A 21896-nucleotide genomic window follows, 5' to 3' on the forward strand; every position below is an offset into this window, starting at 1 on the left:
GCTTCCCCTCCTCCTGCCCCCACCCCCAAACACATCCCTTCACTTGCTTCAAAGTCTTTAGGCGGGGGAGAAGTTACTGCCAGTTGTGTTGTAGCTCACACGTTCACTCACTCATCGACTCAGTTGCTCTCATTAACCAGATTTTAAGTGAGTCCCCTTTTTATTTTGTGATGCAAACCAGGTAAGATAATTTTTCCAGATTTTTTTGTTGTTGTTTTTTGCTTTTTGGGTCACACCTGGAGATGCACAGGGGTTACTCCTGGCTCTTCACTCAGGAATTACTCCTGGCAGTGCTCAGGGGACTATATGGAATGATGGGAACCCGGCTTGGCCGCGTGCAAGGCAAACGCCCTACCCACTGTACAATCACTCCAGCCCCTGTTGGTCTGTATTTGAATGCTGACTGTCCTTTGCAGCCAAGTGAGGTGAGGGACGGTATCTTTGCCTTTTCCTTTTGTTGCTCTGGTGACTGGGGGTTGCTTGTAATGGGGATCAGAAATGGTGGGGCCGCTTGGGTCGCACTTGGCGTCTCGGGCCCTGCTGGGATCAAAATCCTGATCACAGGCCTGCAAGGCAGGTGCTCTCCCTCTGAGCCCCAGCCCTGGGGCCTGAAAGGCTGTTTGGATGGTATATGCAAGGCCCTGGGTTCAGTCCCCAGCACCACCAAAAAAATTTCCCCCAAAATCGGTGTAGTCTTTTCACTGCACCTGGCAGTGCTCAAGGGCTGTTTCTGGCTCTGTGGGTAAGAGTGACCCTAGCAATTGCTCAGGGCATCGAACCAGGGCCCGCTGATGCAGGGTAGGTGCCTTATCTTATCTGCTATCTCTTTGACTCCCCCATGCTACCTTCCAAAAGGGGAGATTTAAAATAAGGAATACCAAGTTTTATACATTTAGTGTTTCTAGAGTATGTTGAAGGTGAATTAAAAGTTGTTGAAGTGCCATCATAATTTTTTTTTCTTTTTTGCTTTTTGGGTCACACCCGGCGATGCATAGGGGTTACTCCTGGCTCTGCACTCAGGAATTACTCCTGGCAGTGCTCGGGGGACCATATGGGATGCTAGGAATTGAACCCGGGTCGGCCGCACGCAAGGCAAACACCCTACCCGCTGTGCTCTCTCTCCAGCCCCCCATAATCAATTTCGAAAGTAGAGGGTTTGTATCTGTTAAACCCTGTTGGAGGTGTTTACTGGTGGGACTGTAGGTTAAACGTTTCCTTCAGAACCAAGTTGGCTGCAGCTGTCCTGCCTGTATGCGGGACTAGCCACGCTCCCCCTCACGGGGCTGGGATCTGCTTGCTTCTCAGCAGCAAGGAATCGGCATCACTACGTAGTGTTTTCGAAGGAAAAATGTGAGATTTGGAGCCAAAAGGAGTTACACAAACACAATATGACTAATAGTCTTTGATCTTTTATAACGTTTGTTCTTTATCATTTCCAGCAAAACAAAAGCCAGTCTTAGTACTGCACTCAAAATGTGATGTTGGTGATTCTAGCTCTGAATTCATCATAACACAAGGAACTTGTAAAAAAAAAAAATCCAAAAAACAGGGTGGAATTTAGGCATTTGAATTGTATCTTTTTGTGCTCTTATTTTTGTTTCTCACTTTACTGAGATTTATATGAATCTATAACTCTAAAGATACATTAAAGTTCATCTTATCCACAACACACAGTTGCTAATTCTATTGGGATTGAACTGTGTTAAACAGGATTCTGATTGGCTTAGGGGGGATTAACATTTCACAGCAATTTTTCTGTTTGTTTGCTTTTGGGTTGAAGAGATAGTACAGCTGGGTGCTTGCTTTGCACGATGCCAGCCTGGGTTTGATCCTAGGCACTACGTATGGTTCCCTGAGTCCCGCAGGGAGTAATCCCTGTGTATGGAGCCAGGAGCTCTGAGCATGGCCATGTGTGGTCTCCAACACTCCAAAAAAAAAGAAAAGAAGGGCTTTTTTTTTTTTTATATACCTGGTGGTGCTTAGGGATTACTTCTGGTGGGGCCCTGCAGGACCATATTTGGTACCAGGGATGGAACTAATGTTGGCCGCATGCAAGGCAGGTGACTTACCTGCTGTGCTACCTCTCTAGCTCTAGCTGTTAAACTTCTTGTTGTTGTTTTTGTACCACACCTGGTAGTGCTCAGGGCTTACTCCTGGCTCCATACGCAGGGATTACTCCTTGGGGGAGTCAGGGAACCATACATAGTGCCTGGGATCAAGCCCAGGTTGGCTGTGTGCAAGACAAGCATCCTACCAGCTATACTATAATAATATATATATATATACATATATATATATATGTAGCACTGTTGTCCCATTGTTCATTGATTTGCTCGAGCGGGCACCAGTAACGTCTCCATTGTGAGACTTGTTGTTACTGTTTTTGGCATTTCGAATACGCCACAGGGAGCTTTCCAGGCTCTGTTGTGCGGGCGGGATAATCTCGGTAGCTTGCCGGCTCTCTGAGATGAATGGAGGAATCGAACCCAGGTCAGCTGCATGCAAGGTAAATGCCCTACCCGCTGTGCTATTGCTCCAGCCCAATATATACATATATATTTACATATTAACATATTGGTATATGCCTAAATATCAACTATCAATAACTTTGTAAATCACAGTTCTTTAATTAAAATAAAAGCAACAACAACAAAAAACCAGCCCTCATCAGAGCCAGATAGTCTTTCTCACAGCTGACCCTGGTTTGATTCCCAGCACCGCATATGGTCCCATGCACCCTGTCAGGAATGATTCATGAGCACCACTGGGTATGTCTCTGCCACCCCCCAGGAAAAAAAATGTCATCAACCATCTAAAATATCACCAGCTGAACAGTCATGTTCAACTCTTGCTCACGAGCACTTCCTGCTCCCCTCTGATCTGCAGGCTCGCTCCTCCGCTGTCTGATTTCAGGAAGGTTTTCAGACCTAGTCTGTTTGTTCCTTCTTTCTGGGCCACTTTACTTTGGGTAGAAGCTGCTTCTGTCCTTTTCCAGTTGTAAGCAGTAGAAAGCGTTCTCTCTGGCAGACTTATCCCGTGGCTCTGGAAGGCCCGAGAAGTCTGGGGCACAGTTTGGTGCACGGTGGGTGCTGCCTCCGGGAGCTCCCTCTCGCCCACCGCTGGACACCTGTCCCTGTTGCACTGCTCCAGCCTTGCCCCGTGGCCTCTCCCAGCCCTGCCGAGTGAGCACCTTCTCCTGGATGTCTGGAGGAAGCGCGACTTGTTGTGTCTTGGAAAAGGGAAATCCCCTGTCTGGAGTTTTTCTTTGCCCTTTGGTAGAGAAAGTAGAATATACTTAAATGCGGATGGTTGGTGACCAAAAGAAGCGGCCCGTCAGAGTTCTGTGCCATGCATTCCTCTTAGCCCCTGGCCTCGCTTGGAGGCAGTGGTGGCCCTGGGCAGGAGCCTGGGCTCCTCAGCGTTTCCAAGGGCTTGTGGCACTGTGCTGTGTGAGCCTGGACAGCACTTGAGCTTCTCAAGAGCTAAGCTTTAGAAGAAAGCCATCCCTGGTGTGCCAGTTGCCAGGGGGTTCCTTACCCATCTTCCAGGGAGATGTAATGAGCTGAGCGAGTTAAGCGTCAGATGGCACAGACATCTGACACGGTATTTTCCGGTGGTGCCGTTCCTCGCTCGGGACCTTTTTGCCTGCGGAACACCCACTTGGATCAAGGTGTGGTCAAGCCTATCATAAAGAAGGTTTGGAAAACAGGATTTCCAAAACTGAGATGGTGGGATATCAGGGTTGTGCAGATATTTTTAGTGGAAGGGACGCTAAAGGGTTGTAAGGCAAGTTTTATACAATTAACCATTGTCCACTGCTTGTGATGACTGAAAACCCGGGCCGGCAATATTTCCTTCTCCTGTGAAGCCTGGCGTGGTTGACTGGATGGACGGGTTGTGGGGTGGGGCTACACCCGAGGGTCCCCAGGCTCTGCAGCGGGATGCAGGTTACTGTGGGTCATTCTGCTTTGGAGTTTTCAAGTGAGATCCCGGCCGGAATGAACTTGCTCTCCTGCCCCTTCACGTGTTCTAGGAAGACCCGAGAGAGAAGTGATGAGCTGCTTAGAATAAACACTTGGTAGCAAAGGTTGCTGCAGGGGGAAAGATGGGTGAGCCCCGAAACCCCCATAGCCCCGTGGGCGCTGTCCGCGTGGTGTGTGACTGTGCACGGGGGCCAGGGGCTTCAGCACTGGCCCTCAGGCCTCACGCTCTCTCAATTTTGAAGTTAAGGGCACCTCACAGCTGTGGGTTTCAGAGGCTGAGCTGCTCATACATTCACACCAGGTGCATCTGTTTGGCCGCTGCCTCTGCAGTCATTAGAAATTGCTAAATAGCTACCAGGCCGTTGGAGACCACTTCCAGATGGTTTTCATCCAGCATTTATCACCTCACAGAGGTGGAGGCTTCTGTTACATAAAGGGGGGGGGGAAACAAAGAAGAAAAGCCAACCCCCAGATCTAGAGGTTTCCCCACACGGTGATAATCGGGTAGGTAAGTAGGGGGCCCTGGAAAGGTTGTGCGACACCTAGTGATGTGTGTGACGGCGTTGGTGGTTCCAGGCTGAGATTATTTCTAATATAATTTGTCTTGCAGTGAGGGCCGAGGCAAGCTGACGGTGTTTTCCGTTAAAGCTATGCTAGCGACCATGTGTGGTGGGAAAATGCTGGACAAATTGAGATGTAAGTATTTTTAATACTCTTTGAAAGACTCTTATTTCAAGGTGGGACTTTCAGCAAGTTTAAAGGAATGTTTTCAGAATTCGGATGATGCCCTATGGATGTTTGCTTCCTGTTCCAAGCGCCCTCCCTCCACCTTAGGGCCTGAGGCTGAGCTCAACAGCGCCACCTACTGTTCAGATGGGAGCACTGACTGTGTGCTTAGTGTTTCTTGTATTTTGTGTTTTGCCTTGCACGGGGCTGACCTGGGTTCCATCCCTGGCATCCCATACTGGGCCCCAGGCACCGCCAAGAGTGCTCCCAAAGTGTGGAGCCAGGAACTACCTCTGAGCACTACCAGGTGTGGCCCAGAAACCAAAAGCAAAAACAACAAAAAATAAAAAACCCGCGTCTTTCCTTTCTTTGCATACCCCCTACTCCCGGATGAACTCCAGGACCAGGGATCTCTCCTGGCGGGGCTTGGGGGACCATATGTGGTGCCAGGGTAGAACCCGGGTTGGCCGCATGAAAAAGTTGATGTAATTTATAAACTCAGAGTTAGAAAAAGTTCACTCAAGCATAGGAAACGTGAATTATAAGACAAACATAACAGATTACTCAAAGCCAGTGATAAGGAGAAAGCATCTTAAAAGTGGCCAGAAAATAAAGACACCATCTGTGGAGAAGAAGTAAAAAGATAAGGATGACAGTCAATTCAGACTGAGAGTATTGTGCCAGAGAAATGTGGAAAAATGAAAAGAATACGAAAGAATAAAAACTGTCAACCTTAAAAAAGACTTAGAATAGTGATGCTGACATTAAAAAAAAGCTTTTAAATCTTTTAGAAGTGTGGCTATGTTCTGCAAAATTATACTTGAAGACAATTATTATGTTGCTCGCTTGTAGTTAGAACTGAAATTTGACCAGGTGTGGGCAAGTCGCGCCTGTTCCCTTTTCCTAATGGCTCGTGTCTGTCTGGCAGTATTGGCTGGACTGAAGCTGCTCCCCAGGAGCTTGGCATCAGCTATTTAGAGGTTGGCAGCCTGTTATTTCTTTCCGTATCTCTCCCCCTCTGCTGCTGGTCATCTCTGGACTCTAAGAAAGGGTTTAGCAGGGCTGGGAGGTGGCTCAGCACCAGAGCATTTTCCTTCCTGCTAGCCCCAAGTTTGGTTCCTGGCACCACGTGGTACCCTGAGCACAGCTGGGAGAGTCCATAAGCACAGATGAGTACGGCTGGGTGTGGCCTAGTACCAACAGCAGAGATTGAAAAAAGGGAAGAGAATGATAGAGCTTAGGGAGAGAGCCCAGTTCTCATCGTGCAGTGCATGAGTTCAGCTCCCCCAGTTCCGCATGCCACCTGAGTATCAGTGACTGTGGCCTTGGTCGCCTCTGGCAATACCGCCCCAAGCACGCTCTTCTCACAGAGCAGGCGTTGCACTGTGCACCCCCCCCCCCGCACCCCCCTCCCCCGTATAAATGAGAGATATGATAGGTGATGTACATGTGAGAAACCACCGGAGATGAAATCCTGGGAGGTGGAGATCACAGTTATTTAATTTTCTGCTACGGGTTGTCATTTAGTCTTCCATTCTCCGGATCCCTGCCGCCACAAAGACGCCAGGCTCTATGCTCTGGGCCTCTCTGTCTTTCCTTGTGAGTCGGGCACCCCGTATCTCTATATTATAGGGTGTGTTCACAGTTTATCTTCTTTTCAAAATCAGCTGCAGCAGCTGAAGAGCTAGTACATTGGGGTTGGCATTTGCCTTGCATGTAGCTGATCTGGGCTTGATCCCTGGCACCCCATAGGGTCCCCTGTGCCCCGCCAGGAGTGATGAGCACTGCCAGGTGTGGCCCCCCAAAACAAAACTTAAAAAAACTCCACATCACTGCAGTAGAATAATTGTTGGTCAACATAATTTTACCTAAATATTGAGTGATTTTTTTTCATATGCTGTCTCAAAGTATGACTCATGGACTGAAATTTCTTCATATTTAAGAAATTGTACCATGTTTGTCTGAAGATAGCGTGATAAGGGTGAAGGTAGATTTCTTTCGAGCAAGAAGAAAGTTGGGGTTTTGTTTACTGAGGATGATGCCAGATAAAGGCCGCCCATTGTCATCGTGGTTTAGATAAATGTTAACTCACGGCTGCTTGTGACAAAGTACCAATGTGTGTTTTGAGTTCTGAGTGAAATCTGGATCAGAATATTATGGTCCTGTGTGTGTGTCAGTGTGTGTCTGTGTGTTGTGTATCTCTGTTTGTGTGTCTTCGTGCCTCTGAACTTCCTGGAGGAGCCACAAGTAACCCTTATTCCAGTGGCACCGAGAGACTTGTGCGGCAGACTTGTGGGCGGTTGTGGGCAGGGAATAAGCGTGTCCCCGAGGCAGGGACAGGCAGGGAGAAGGTGCTGTGAATCACCGTTCCCCAGGCCCGTGAGGGTCGGAGAGTTGACTGACTTTTCCGCACCACCTTCGCGCCCAGAAGGCCAGTTCTGTCCGTCTCTCTCATTGTTTCTGCACGCATGTCAGAGCTGGAGATTGCACGGCCGGCACACGCAACGTCCCCACCTGTTGAATCCCGTCTCTACTTTTGGCAGGGCGAGGGCATCCCAAGCATCGCTCATGGGGCCCGGGGGCCACTCCAAGTGCCATTGAGCCCATGGGGCTGAATGGGTCAGTGCTCAGACCTGCCAGTGCCCGGGGAGGGGACTCTCAATGCAGGTGGCAGTGCTTGAGGGACCACGTGATGCCAACTCAGGTCTGTCCGTGTTAGGAACGCGCCCCAGACTGCCGTCTCCTGGGCTCTGAGTTTTATGTTTTAGTCATCCTGGAAGAAAACTACTTCACGCATGCTCCATCCTTTCGTTTATTTATTAATTTTCTTGGTGCTCAGAATAGGCCCTGCACAAGGCAAGCACCCTTTAGGGAGCTGCCTCTCCGTGCTCCCGTCTGCTTTCTTTTTGTTGTTGTTGTTATATTTGTTTTGGGGACATGCCTGGCGATGCTCAGGCATTACTCCTGGCTCTGCACCCAGGAATTACTCCTGGCGATGCTCAGGGGACCAGATGGGATGCCGGGGATTGAACCTGGGTTGCCCACTGCAAGGCAAGCGCCCTCCCCACTGCCCTGTCGCTCCGGCCCCTCCCATCATTTTTAAACAGACACCTCAGAGCACGGTTTGAACATGCCTCGTGTCTCAGCACCGTCATTCCCCAATGCCTTTTGGGCCGACGGTGAGATCCTTCCTTTCCCTCGGTCTTCTGAGTGCTGCCTTGCTGCTGCTTGAATCTGTGCTGCTGGGGGCGTGTGTCCCATGTCACAGGCGACGACGACGGCGCCGTTTACCAGGACACAGGGCTCTGGAAGTGTCCCCTCACCTCTGGCTGACTCTGCCTCTGCTGCTGACCGTGAAACCAAGCCACGCTTGGCAGCTTCTGCGCCTCCGGGCCGGAAGCTTCACTCGGAGCCTGGGAGACGCCCCGGAGCTTCGTCACGCCAGGGCGGGTGTGGCCACTCTGCGGTGCCTTTGCCCACACTCTGGCTTTCTGCTGCCCAGCTGTCCTGCCGCACTGCCCACCCGCATTCGCCCTCGGTGTTCTCCCTGCCCTTCCGCCTGTCCCCAAGGCTCCCGAGCCTTCCACTGACAGACCCTCGTGTTCCCTGTTGATGCTCTCCCTAGTTAGTTTCCCACTTAAGGCTTAAGCATTAGAGTTTTGTTTTTTCGTGTTATTTGACCCTTCTTATTTATTTTTGGTTTGGGGGCCATAGAAGGTGGTGCTCAGAGCTGACTCCTGGCTCTGTGCTCAAGGATGACTCCGAGATGGTTTGGTGGTGGGTCTGTAGCAGGGGCAGGATCAAACGTGCTGAGCTGTGTTCACGGCAGCCCCTCCCTGTTGCCCTGTCTCTCTGGCCCGGAGAGTTTTCTCCTTTCCTGCTCCCCTTTTGATTTGATATGTGCCTTTTGGGTTTTCTTGTTTTAGTGCCAAGACAGCGTTTTACATAACTTAACCAGTACTTGTGTTTTTAGTTTCTAATGTGTTTGTTTATTTTTGCTTTTTGGGTCATACCCGGCGATGCACAGGTGTTACCCCGGCTCTGCACTCAGGAATTACTCTTGGTGGTGCTGAGGGGACCATATGGGATGCTGGGAATCGAACCTGGGTCGGCTGCATGCAGAGCAAACGCCCTACCCGCTGTGCTATCGCTCCAGCCCCAGTTTCTGATTTTTTTTTATTGGATTTTTAAGGTCTCTCGGGTTTGGGTTCACAGGTAGCATTTGTTGCGGTTCACTCTTACAGTGGTTAAGGACTTTATCCTATATGCAGTTAGGATTTCAATACTAATAGTTTATCATCTGAATATAGACTTTAATAAGTATGATCAAAACTCAGTAACTTCAGGTCCATCTCCCCACCCCACCCCCCAAAGCCATTCACAAATCACAAATCACAAATCTTCCTGTTACTCGTCAATTGCCTCGAGCAGACCCCAGTAACGTCTCCTTCATCCTAGCCCTGAGATTATATTCAAGGCTATTTAGGAGAATGAGACCCATCATTGTTACTGGTATTTGGCATATTGGGTACGCCACGGGGAGTTTGCCAGACTCTGCCATGTGGGCAGGCTACATTCGGTAGCCTGCCAGTTTGTCCAAAGTAGAAATGAGATGTCATAATAAGATGTCTTATTATTCCCGCCTACTGGAATTTGGAGGATCTGGGTGGAGGATGCTCAGCCCCAATCCGAGTAGGCTTGGAGATCTTGGCCCCGGAACCTGCGTGGCTTTGTCCCTCTGCCGGTACCTTCAGGTGTGCAGAGAGTGTTCTCAGCATGGTGGTGTCTGGTCCTGGAGGTCTTCAGCTGCCGGAGCCCTGGTCGGGGCGGGGAGGAAAGCTCAACCCGCTCCCCTCCAACGGGCCCCAGCGAGGACAGCCAGGTGCAGGTCAGGAGACCGTGCGGGAGGCCATTAGGAGGACAAAAATCTAAATGTAAAGTCCATTATTGAATAAGCCATACTTGTCTATTAATTTAACTAAGTGATGTTATTTATCTGTTCCCCTCTGTTGTACTAAAAGTTAGCAGAGATAATTCATGCAGTTTATTTTTAAATTCTTTTAAAGATTGGGTGTCTATTTTGAAGGCATTCTCATCACATACACCAGGAACGTCATGAGACTGTTCACAGCGGGACCAGGAGGTAGTTTATCAGAGGTAGGGTCCTTGCCCTACGTCACACACCAGGCACCACATATGGTCCTCGAGTTCCCTCCAGGAGGGATCCCTGAACACAGAGCCAGGAGTAAGCTCTGAGCATAGCTGAGTGTTGCCCAAAAACCAGAGGGAGAGAGAGATATGTTTATTTGTTGCAGCATTTTATATAAAACATTAAAAACTTGTAACAGTTTTAGTGTTCAAAGAATGAGAATTCAGTTGTATTTTGGGATACTCACTGCGATAACATAATTCCTTTAAACATGTTTCGGAGACTGGAGTGATAGCACAGCAGGTAGGGCGTTTGCCTTGCATGCGGCCGACCCGGGTTCGATTCCCAGCATCCCATTTGGTCCCTTGAGCACCGCCAGGAGTAATTCCTGAGTGCAGAGCCAGGAGTAATCCCTGTGCATTGCATTGCTGGTTGTGACCCAAAAAGCAAAAAAAACAAAAAAACAAAAAAACAAACCCATGTTTCAGGATAAGAAAAACATGTTTCAGGATAAGAATACATTAAGAGTATTCGATATGCCAGACACAGTAACAACAAAGTCTCCAATGGAGACTTTACTGGGCCCGCACGAGCAAGGTAACATAGTTTTAAAATTTTATTATGCACACAGGGAAAAATAAGTGCATATAACTAGATGACAGGCATTTTCTTGGGGTCTAGCATAAACATGGTTTCCTAATATTAATATGTATGACTTACGTGTTTGCACATACGTGATGATCGGCTGCCCTTTGAGGCCAGGGCAGGGCTGACTTCGAAGCCCCTGCCCCCTCACCCCCCCCCCCCCCCCCCCCGCACGCTCTTTGCTGCTCACTGACCATCCACAGTCTGCTTCCTTGGTGCTATGTTTACAGACGGGGACAGGGGGGGGGGGGGAGGGGGGGGGAGCAGCATCTGGAGTGAGAACTTGTTTCACCTGTTCTGCATGTGGCCTCCCCTGCTCAGGCCATTCCTGACTGGTGTCTGCTCTCCAGTTTTGCCCTCGCTGGACGGCAGTTCTTGGCTAATCGGGATCCGTGGTGTCTGTGTTCCTCGCTTGAGCACTTGGGGCTTGTCAGAGTGACTTCCTGGAACCTTTCTGTCAGGCAGACACCAGGGACATCCCCGAGGTGGGTCTGGGGGAGTATGTGCCCACCCTCCCGCCTCCCTCCAGGAATGTCCTGCTAGGGATAAACGGGCTCGGGTCCTGGGGCATGGAGGTGATGCTTCGAGCTGTGGGAGGCTGCGGCGTTGGCGAGACATGGCAGGAGATGAGTCTTCTGCGGATGAAAGTGACACGTAAAACCAGGTGTTTGCCACTTGGGGTCCTGACTCATCACACCACCGACACCTCCGAAAGTGTGTGGTTGGCCACATGGGCACGAAGAGGTGTGACCTGAGGGAAGATGCCGGGAGTCCAACCCGGGCGATGGTCACCAGGAGGAAACAGGAGGCCTGAGGGTCACGCACAGCAGCATGGCCGTGCCTGGGGCCAGGGCTCTTCATGGTCTGAAGGCGTGCACATGTGTGTCTCCTGGCTGGCTTGTAGATCTTGACAAGGAGGAGAAAGCTGACTGTTTTATCTGCAAACAGCTAAGGGGAATTTGCTTACTTTCTCCTGGAGGTGTATAAATTGAAAGAAAATTACTGGGCAAGTTTACCAGGAATCTAGGAAATGATTAAGTTGTTGAATGTCAGACTTTAAAACAGAGGTTTAAATTTGGGGGGACATTTTAATTTAATTTAATTTAATTTTATTTTTTTGCTTTTTGGGTTGTATCCAGCTGTGCACAGGGATTACTCCTGTCTCTGCACTCAGGAGTTACTCCTGGAGATGCTCGGGACCATATGGGATGCTGGGTTGGCCGCGTGCAAGACAAACACCTTACCCATTGTGCTATTGCTCCAGCCGCTATTTTTTTTTTTTTTAAGTAGCTCTGTCCTCCCGTTGTTCATCGATTTTCTCGAGCGGGCACCAGTAATGTCTCCATTGTGAGACTTGTTACTGTTTTTGACATATCGAATATGTCACGGGTAGCTTTCCAGGCTTTGCTGTGCGGGCGAAATACTCTCGGTAGCTTGTCAGGCTTTCCGAGAGGGGTGGAGGAATCGATCCCAGGTCGGCCACGTGCAAGGCAAACGCACTATCCACTGTGCTATTGTTCCAGCCCCTATTTTATTTTTTTAAGTAAGATTAAAAATATATATCCATATGTACATATGGTAAATGTAGCATTAATTTAGATTCATAGTCATGCATTATTTAACATCAAAAGACTAGCAGGTTTTTTGTTTTTTAGTGTTTTTCTTATAGATAAGAGGAACATGAACTAATAAACCAAACACACATGCCAAAAAACCCCAAACAATTTAAACTAGTAACTCAGGAAAAAGTAATGATTACTTCACTTTTGGGGAGTGGCAGTATTCCTCTGACGAAAACAAACAGCAGGGTTGGAGATGTGGTGTAGAAGTGAAGACTCTCACATTGCATACAGCCAGCCTGGGTCCGATCCCCTGAGCACCCCCACGAGTGACCCCCGAACACAGAACCAGAAGTAAGCCCAGAACTTTCCCTGCCACCCACCCCATCCCCAAACCAATGGACATGTGTCTCCTAGTTCTTTTGTGATGATAATATATATTTACGAAGCTGTTATTTCTTATTAACTAAAAAAGTTTTTTAAAATGGCAGGAACTAATTGTCTGAAAAGAATACCTTTTTTTTTTTTTTGCGGAAAGGTTAGTCATCTTTGCTCTCACTTCCCTTTTAATACTCGGAATGAGTCAGGTATCGATTGGTCCATGTGGTGTGCGCACTGTTGGGGTGCTCAGGAGCTCTGCTGACGGGTCTTGGTGGCAGAAGTCTCCAGTATTGAATATTTCTACTGTTAGTGGCCACAGGTTCATATTTTGCTGCTTTAATCTGTTGTGACTACACTGACTGTCCACGGGAAACTCACCGTGGCTTAAGTCCACAGGAATTTGTTCTTTCGTGAAACTACAGCCTGGGGCTGGGGAGCTCCATGCCGCCCTCTGACTAGGATGCTGCCCTCTGACTAGGATGCTGCCCTCTGACTAGGATGCTGCCCTCTGATCTGGGGGCCGCCCTCTGATTAGGATCAGGTCCGTGCTTCAACCCCTCCCGCCTTCCCACCTTGCCTGTGGCTTTGAGGGGCTGGTCTCCACCAGGCTTAGTGGAAAGGAGAAAGAGGGGCCGGAGGGAAAGCTGCCTGCCCCAGCCCACAGGTATTCGTCCGGTGGTCAGGGTGCCAGCTCACGCCCCAGAAGAGCACGGTCCTGTACTAAGTCCCCAGCTCGTCCACCTTCAGAGAGCGCCGCTTAGCCTCTTCGTTGAAACACCCTCAAATGCGCTATCCGCAGCGCCCATTTGTGTCCCGGGCTCGGTCCCTCCCTGTCAGGTGGCGGCTCTGGAACACTTGTGGACTAGGGCCAGTCAAGCTGTGTTCGGTGTGTGTGTCTCCACTGCCTCTGCCGCCTCTGTTCTCAGCACCTTCCCAAGCTAGAAAACTGGCAAATCTTAACTTTTAAATTCCTGTCTTCCCTAATCCAACTTTCCATTCTAGGTACTTTGTTACATTGAAAAAGTCTTGGGAGTCACCCCCAACACATCACACACAGATGGACACACAGACACACTTGCCGTCATGTGTGTCATCTAGATTCTGGCTCACGTGTGCATTTTTTGGAAGGGTTTTTCCGCCAGCATCTCAGATCCTCTTCTTCCTCTTCTGTTCATTCTCTGGTATTTTAAGTTTCAGAAGACAGAGCTTCTGGTAAACTTCTCTGTGTACCCTTGTCTGCATACACACGTGGATGTGGATGTTTGGGGAGAGGCTCCCCTATCAGTGCTCGGGGGGTGTTCACAGGGTGGCAGTGGCAAGGGCCTGATGGCGTCTTTCCCAGGCCTGGCAGTGCTAGGAGCATGGTAGCCATACCCAGTGGCACCCAGGGGCCATGAGCAGTGATGCCAGGATGGACCTCAGGACCTCCTGCATGCCAGGCATTAATCCTGCCTTGGACCTGTCTCATCAACTCCTGATTAAGGGGTATTTTTATTTTTCAGGTGGTTTTTCTTTTTTTTTTTTTTTTTTTGGTTTTAGGGCCATATCCAGTGCTTCAGGACTGTTCCCCACTTAGTACTTAGGGAACAGTAGAGTGCTGGTGGAGTAAAACCCGTGCAAAGCTTGTGTTTCAAAACTTGTGTTTCAGCCCACCGAGTAATCACTCTGGCCTACTAACCACAGTTTTATTTATGTATCTATTGGTTTTTGGGCCACTCCTGGCTCTTTGTTACGGGATCACACCTGGCAGTTCTCGGGAGACCAAATGTGGAGTGGAAAATTGAACCAAGGCCGCCTGTATGCAAGGCAAGTGCATTGCCCATTCTGCTCTTCTTTGGCTCCTGCTAAAGAATTTTTTTTTCTATTTAGGTCACACGCAACAATGCTTGGGGGTTACTCCTGACAGTGCTCGGATTTCCATATGGGTTGCTGGGGATCAAATCTAGTCAGCCATATGCAAGGGAAATGCCCCAGGCGCTAAACTATTGCCCAGCCCCCAGTAGCACCAACGAATTTTCAAATAACTCCTTCCTCTTTCAGAGTATTTTTCATAACATCCTTCCCCCCCTTCCCTGTCAGCACCAAGGAATTAACCTGAGACAGCACACGGGCAGGGCATGTGCCCTACCACTGAACCAGCCCCTAGTCCTAGGAAGTTTCTTTTGTTTCTAATCTTTCTGGTACTTCTCCCTGTGAGTTCTCCTCACTCTCTGCTTCCTGTCTCCTGCACTAACAGTCCAGGCTTTTCTCTTCTCACCCCACTCCCAACAATCCATGGGTGCAAACCACCCGCCCCTACTCAAGGCCTGACTCTTAGATATCCGCTCTTTAGATCTTTTTTTTTTTTTTTTTTGCTTTTTGGGTCACGCCCGGGGATGCACAGGGGTTACTCCTGGCTCTGCACTCAGGAATTACCCCCGGCGGTGCTCAGGGGACCATATGGGATGCTGGGAATCAAACCCGGGTTGGCCGTGTGCAAGGCAGACGCCCTACCCGCTGTGCTATCGCTCCAGCCCCTTTAGATCTTTCTTGACAATTCCTGCCTGTACATTTTTGTTTTCTGCTTGTTTATTGGGTCACACCTGGTGATGTTCAGGGGTTGCTCCTACCTCTGCACCCAGGGATCACTCTCGGCAGTGCTTGGGGACCTGTAAGGGATGCAAGGACTCAAACCCTGGTTGGCTGTGTTCAAGGCAAACACCCTATCCATGGTGCTTGCTCCTGTCCTGCCCTGTACACTTTTTATTTTTATTGAATCACTGTGAGACGGACCTTTACAAAGCTGTTCATGATTAGGTTCCAGTCACACAGTGTTCCAGCACCCGTCCCTCCGCCAGTGTTTCTTTCCCAACACCAGTGTCCCCAGGTTCCCTCCCATCACCTCCCACCTCCTCCCTACCAATATGGCAGGTGCTTTTCTTCTCTCTCTGTCTCTGTCTGTCTGTCTCTCTTGCTTTCGCTTGCTCACTCGCTCCTTTTGGGCATTGTGGTTTGCAATTTTGACACTGAAAGGTTATCAAGAATATCCCTTTACCTACTTTTTAACCCTTGGTTCTTGTCCAGCGTTGCCCTGTACACTTTTGAATTTTTTTTCCTGAATCATATTTTGAAGTTGTGTAGAATGAAATTTCTTTGGAGCCAGTTCTCTTGGGCTTTGGACTCTTTGTTTTATGGGCTACGCACAACAGTGCTCAGGGTTTATTCCTGGTTCTGTGCTCAGGAATCACTCCTTACAGTCTTGGGGGACCCTGTGTGGTGCCAGGGACCAGACCCCAGCTGGTCATGCCAGGCAAGTGCCCTCCCTGCTCCAGCACCTGGAGTCAGGATTCAGGAATTTGAGTGTTGGTTTAGCTGATTATTATTCAGAGTCTGGCCTCTTCAGGTGAACCTTTCTAATCGAGTGTCCCTGCCTGTGAAATTCATGTAATTGTCTGAATGCTTATGTGCACCCATGCGCTAGGTAATGTGTCGTGAAGTGTGGCAGCCCTTAGCGTTAGCGATTACCATATGCAAGTGAAAAACCCACAGTTGTAGTAGCCCTGAAGTTTAAATTTGTTTGGGAGAAGAATATTTCCGGGATGGGTGTGGTTGCTGGTTTTGTGGTCATCTGGGACCTGGCTTTCTCTGTCTTTGCCAGTGTTGTTCGCTGTTTGTGGCGCTGGGGTTGAGCCCGGAGCTTTCAGCATGCATGGCCAGTCTGCCTCCCTGGCCTGTCTCTGTCTCTGTTCTAGCTCGTGGTTCCTTTTTCCTAAATTATGATCAAAACTGAGATTGTCATAGGGTCCACCTTGGCTGCTGGAGCCTCGGCCATCACAGGTAGCAGAAGGAGAAAGGGATTAGAAGCCAAGGGCGGATTTTTGTTTGGTTTTGAGGTCACTCCTTGTGGGGCTCGCCCGTGTTGTGCGTGCACTCTGGCCACGTGACCACGTCCTCTTGGCTCCTCATGCCTTTCTTTAACCCAGAGAGCCCTGGCAGCTGATCCCCTTAGGGAGTCACTGTCCAGCATTTAGTCACAAGTCACCTTGCCACCATGCGTGTCACAGGGAGTAGTCTTCCTACCCCAAGAAAGAAAAAGGGACTAAAGCACGGTGGGTGGGAGCCGCAGTCTCACCCTGAGGTACCGATCGTCACCTGTACCTGAGGCGACCCCCCAGCTCTCTCTGCGCCTCTTCCCCTCTGTCCTGTGTGGCTTTGCCTTCTGTGGAACCCAGCACTCCCAGCTGGGATGTTTTGTTCTGCCTTTGTATTTACACGTGTGTGTGTGTGTGTGTGTGTGTGTGTGTGTGTGTGTGTGTGTGTGCTGGAGCCGCACCCAGCTCTGCTGAGGATGGGTTTTTAGTCAAATGTACTTTGTACCTCCTTTTGCCGTGGTTGGAGGTGTGTGGGCAGGGAATACTTCCCACAGTGCGTGTCTTCAGGGCGCTGCCTTCAGCTGCAGGCTCACAGCTATCCTGAGAGCGTGTCCTCTCGTTCCTTTGATAGTTACCTGCTTCTGATGCTTCCCCATTGCTGTGCGGCGTTGACCATCTAACAGGGAATTTTCTTTGATTGATGTACTTTTATTTTGTAATTAATAAAAATTTAAAATTTTTTATATTTAGTACTTCAAATATAATTGACAAACTGGACCTAAAGAATCTATATATGGTTCATGCCCATTTGATAGACTCATTCACCGTGCAAATATGGAACATGACTTTTCAAAGGCTAGGCTTCACGAAATCACTTTTCTTGCTGTTTGTAAGGAAGTTCATAGCTTGAGACAAAAAAGTCGTTCATACTGGTTTTGAGTTTTCTGTTTGTTTGGGGACCGCATCCTGCGATGCTCAGGGCTCAGTCCTGGCTTTGTACTCAGGAGTCACTCCTGGTGGTGCTTGGGGACCTTTTGGAATGCCAGGGATCAAAGCAAGTTAACCTTGTGCAAGGTGACCCTCCTATCTCTGTTCTAACTCTCCAGCCCCTCACCCACATTTCTTTTTGAATTGTTTTTGAGCTCATAGTTATTTTCTTTTTCTCCTAATTATGGGGGATGAGGGGGAAGAGCAACTAGGAGAAAAAAACCTCTCATTGGCGATTAGAGGCTTTATCCAAGAATATGTAAATACATTAATATTCCCAAAACTTCTTCTTCATCTTCTTGGGTCAGACTTTATATAGAATTACAAGCTTATAGTATTAAAGCTATCTTGGTATAGTTATTATGAGTTCTTATTACACCTTACTAATTGAATTTTTCCCCCCTTTGGGCCACACTCAGTGGTGCTCAGGGCTTTTACCTGACTCTGCTCAGGCGTCACTCTTGGCAGGCTCTGGGGACCATGGGATGCTGGGAATCGAACTTGGGTCAGCTGTGTGCGAGGAAAACCCCTACTCACTGTACTACCACTCAAGCCCTATATATATATATATATATATATATATATATATTTTTTTTTTTTTTTTGCATTTTGGGTCACACCCGGCAATGCACAGGGGTTACTCCTCGCTCATGCACTCAGGAATTACTCCTGACAGTGCTCGGGGGACCATATGGGATGCTGAGAATCGAACCTGGGTCAGCTGCGTGCAAGGCAAACGCCCTACTTGCTGTGCTATTGCTCCAGCTCAAGCCCCAAATATTTTAAACATGCTGTATGTTTCTCTTACAGTGTTTTCTTCACAGGCAAACAGTACATCCTTAGCATGTGATCGTACAAATGTAGAATATAATTTCTTTCATTTCTCATCACCTAGTATGTTGATGAATTCATGCATTCAAGTACGCTATGTCATATAGAAATAATACATTTATAAGTGCTACAAGATAAAGATACTACACCAGATTCTCCTTGGAAGCAAACTGAGGCATAAATAAGGGAAAGGTTCTAGACCACCCAGTTACGGCACTCTGCGTGAGTGGGTAGACAGAGGCGCTTGCGTGCTCGTGTGGTTTTGTGTTTAGGTACAGTATTAAGCTGGTGGGAGAGAGGGCTCTGTTTAGATTGCGAGTGCAAACACAGCTTAATCTTAGTTGAAACCATAATTGTTTTGATATTTTTAATGCCAGTATACAAAGGATATAGAGCTGTTTGTAAAAAAGATCTTTATAGTTTGACTTTATTTGGTTTTGTTCTCATAGATGTTTTCTCCCAGATGTCAGATTCCAATGGTTTGCTGATATTTAGCAAGTTTGACCAATTTCTGAAGGAAGTTCTGAAGCTCCCAACAGCTGTCTTTGAGGGACCGTCCTTTGGCTACACAGAGCACTCTGTCCGCACCTGTTTCCCCCAGCAGGTAAGGACCGTGGGGTGGAAGCGAGCACTCCCTCCCCTCCCGCCCTGCTACATCCCCCATTCTCCTTCCATCCCTCCCCTTCATCCATCCCCTCCATCTTCCTCCTCCATCCCTCCTCTCCATCCCTCTCCCCATTCCTCCCCATTCCTCTCCCCCATCCCTCCCCATCCCTCTCCTCCATCCCTCCCTTCCATCCCTCCCCCCTCCATTCTTAGTCCCTCCTGTCCTCTGTCCCTCTGTCCCTCCCCTCCAGCTTTCTCCTCCTCTGCTCTCCCCTCCCCCTCCTTCCCTTTGCCTTTCCTTGTTTCCAGTGCTTTTTGTGCGGGTGGGGAGGCAGCTGTGAGTCAGGAGGAGAATAGGAGCCGATAAATCACATTAGAGCTTCTGAGAGGGGTGGAGGGGGAAGATTTTTCAAACAGCATTAGGAATATTTTAAGTCACCAAGTTTTCAAAAGAGTTATGTCCTTGCTACTTCCTGGGTACCTGTCATATTCCCAAATGGGTTTTGGGCCTGTGAAATATGGGGATCTGATATGCAGGTTTGTACTGTGCTGAGTCATTGCCTCCTGAGCACTGCAGTATGGAGTGCTCCAGAATTTGGAATCTGTGGGGGCCCCTTGGCGTTTTCCTAGGAAAAGAGAGTCTGGCTCCCCTCTCTGTGTAGTGACTTCGGTGCCTGCCCATGGGGGACGTGTGAGAGAGCGCCCTGAAGGGACCGAGCAGAGAACTGTTATTCAGTAGAGTTTTTGTGCTAGACTCGGAAAGTTCTAGAAAAGGGGGAAACTAAGAGAACAAAATCTGTGTTCAAAGGCTTATCACTTGAAATTAATTTTTTTTCCCTTTTTGGGTTACACCCAGCAATGCTCAGGGGTTGCTCCTGGCTCTGCATTTAGGAATTATTTCTGGCAGTGCTCAGTGGACCAAATGGGATGCTGGAGGTCGAACCTGGGTCGGCAAGGCAAACGCCCTACCCACTGTGCTGTCGCTCTGGCCCCTGAGCTTAATTTTTTATGTTACAGTTACAAGCGTTGAATAGGTTTTATTGATATTGGGGTTGAACAACCTTTGGTGCATCAGGAAAGGTGCCTCATTGGATGTATGTCACGGTGCTGGCCAGTGACCCCAGCCACAGAATCCGAGGCAGGGAGCGACAGTCTCTGGATGATGTTGCCTGGCACACCTGCCGGCTTATTGAAACGGGCCTTTGGTGAGCTGTGAACAGAGGCGAGGCCAGAGGGTCCTGCTGATGTTGGTGGTCCCGAGAGCTGCCCCACAAGAACGGGTGGACGGGTTAGTCTGTGTGGAGTCGGGGGGCAGTGAGGCCTACTTGCACCCCAGCCCCACTGGACTCTAGTGAACAGGATAGGTGACTCGCCCCCAAGAACCCCCCCTGCAGCCCACTTCAAGATGTGAAGATGACTTATTTTTTGACCTCCCGGCGTAGCAGCCCTCCCCGTCCCGAGCTGCCGGGGAGACGCACACCCCGAGCTGGCAGCCGTGAGGCTCTGAGGTCTTTAAAACAATGAGCCATGGTTTCTTTGAAGCAATACTGCGTCTCCCTTTCTCCTCCTACCTTCCAATCGATTTTCCGGAAACTGGATTTTCCCCGTTGTTGGTGCTTGGCCAGGTGCCTGCTGTGGTTTGCGAAGGGCTCGCTCCCACATTCTGCCCGCCTCCTGCTGGCCCCTTGCCATCCTCTGCCCTGTCTTATCCTGGCACCCCAAGGCCAGGGATCACAGCGCAGATGAAGGGCAGCGCTGAAGCCTCGCCCGGACCTTCTCTCACAAGGATGCGGCTGTGGGGGAGGCTGCTAGGATGACGCAGAGATGACACTAGTGGCCCGGCAGTGTCGAGGCATAGTGGGTCTCCGTTTATGGCAGTCCTCTGCCTTGCACGCAGCCAACTGGGTTCAATTCCCAGCATCCCAAACGGTCCCCCAAGCACCACCAGGAGTGATTCCTGAGTGCAGAGCCAGGAGTAACCTCTGAGCAACACTGGGTGTGACCCCCCCAAACAAACTGTCACAGTCCTCCCGTTATTCATCGATTTGCTTGAGCGGGCCAAGTAACGTCTCCATCATGAGACTTGTTACTGTGTTTGGCATATTGAATACATCATGGGTAGCTTACCAGGCTTTGCCGTGTGGGCGAGATACTCTTGATAGCTTGCCGGACTCTCCGAGAGGGGCGGAGGAATCGAACCCAGCTCAGCCAGGCCGGCTGTGTGCAAGGCAAACACCCTACCGCTGTGCTATCGCTCCAGCAAACAAAAAGGCCTGGATCAGGGTCTCCGAGAGATCACGGTGTGTGCCCCGAGACCTAGCCGCCTTTCCCCCTCTCAGCGTGCTGCAGCTTCTCCCTGCAGCCTCGCCAGCAGCCTGTGTGCGTGCCTCTGTGAGCTCGTGCTGGTCTGATGGTGGGGCAGTGTTTCCTCCGAGAGCCATGGTTTGCTGTTCTCTGGTTCTGAGACGTATGGTAGCAGGGAGTGGAAGTAGCTTGCCTCTGGGGGTGCTGTCAGTTCTCCCTGTGGTCCCAGGATCCCCGGCCTCCTTCCTCCTTCCTCCCTCCTCCCTCCTCCCGTAGAGACCTCAGGGTACCAGCCCGGCTGGGGTCTGGTTGCAGAGACTCGTTCTCTGACTGCTCCCCTGGCATGTTACGGCTGGTTCCCGGATACCCCTGGGGGTGTGCCCAGGGCTCCTTCCACACAGCCCTGCTTGTGACTCACCAGGTCTGGGAAATAACCGGTGTTTACTCATGTTTGTTGGATCCATGGAACTCAGAGCCGCTGCCCAGGTGCTGGGCCTTGTGCTTGTGAGTCACATGTGCGGAAATGATTTGACCATCTAAGAACCCCGTGACCAGAACACATCCTCGCCTCTGCGAACCCTTCCCGGGTGCCTGCGGAAAGGCGGTGTGGTGCCGTCTTATCTGAGGAAAATGGCCTGTACCCTGGGACTCCCAGAAACCATTCCCAGGACCTGGCCCTGGGGTGGGGTGCGGGGCTGGACCTGCTTCGGGAAGCCCTGCTCTGGAGAGAGGGGACACCCTGGTCCCTGGTGGCTGGGTGACAGAGCCAGCCTGCAGGACGTGGGTTCCGGGTTCATCCTCTCACTTTTGGAGGACTTCAGATGACAGTGCGGCCTCAGGAGAGCGTGAGGAAACACACCTTGGGTGTGTCTCG

The 21896-nt window shown here is 49.8% G+C and overlaps 1 protein-coding gene across 1 annotated transcript in view; it reads left to right on the forward strand.

The window, feature by feature from the left end:
* The window catches only part of DTNB (dystrobrevin beta), a 236117-nt gene that overhangs the window by 63933 nt on the left and 150288 nt on the right, over positions 1-21896 (forward strand). Inside the window, exons 5-6 of the mRNA XM_056124619.1 lie at positions 4594-4679; positions 18562-18716. Coding sequence (XP_055980594.1) covers positions 4594-4679; positions 18562-18716 — 241 coding nt within the window. The remainder of the gene's footprint in view (positions 1-4593; positions 4680-18561; positions 18717-21896) is intronic.

This window comes from Sorex fumeus, unplaced genomic scaffold, assembly GCF_029834395.1.
Source record: "Sorex fumeus unplaced genomic scaffold, SorFum_2.1 ptg000006l, whole genome shotgun sequence".
NCBI classification, from domain to species: Eukaryota; Metazoa; Chordata; class Mammalia; order Eulipotyphla; family Soricidae; genus Sorex; species Sorex fumeus.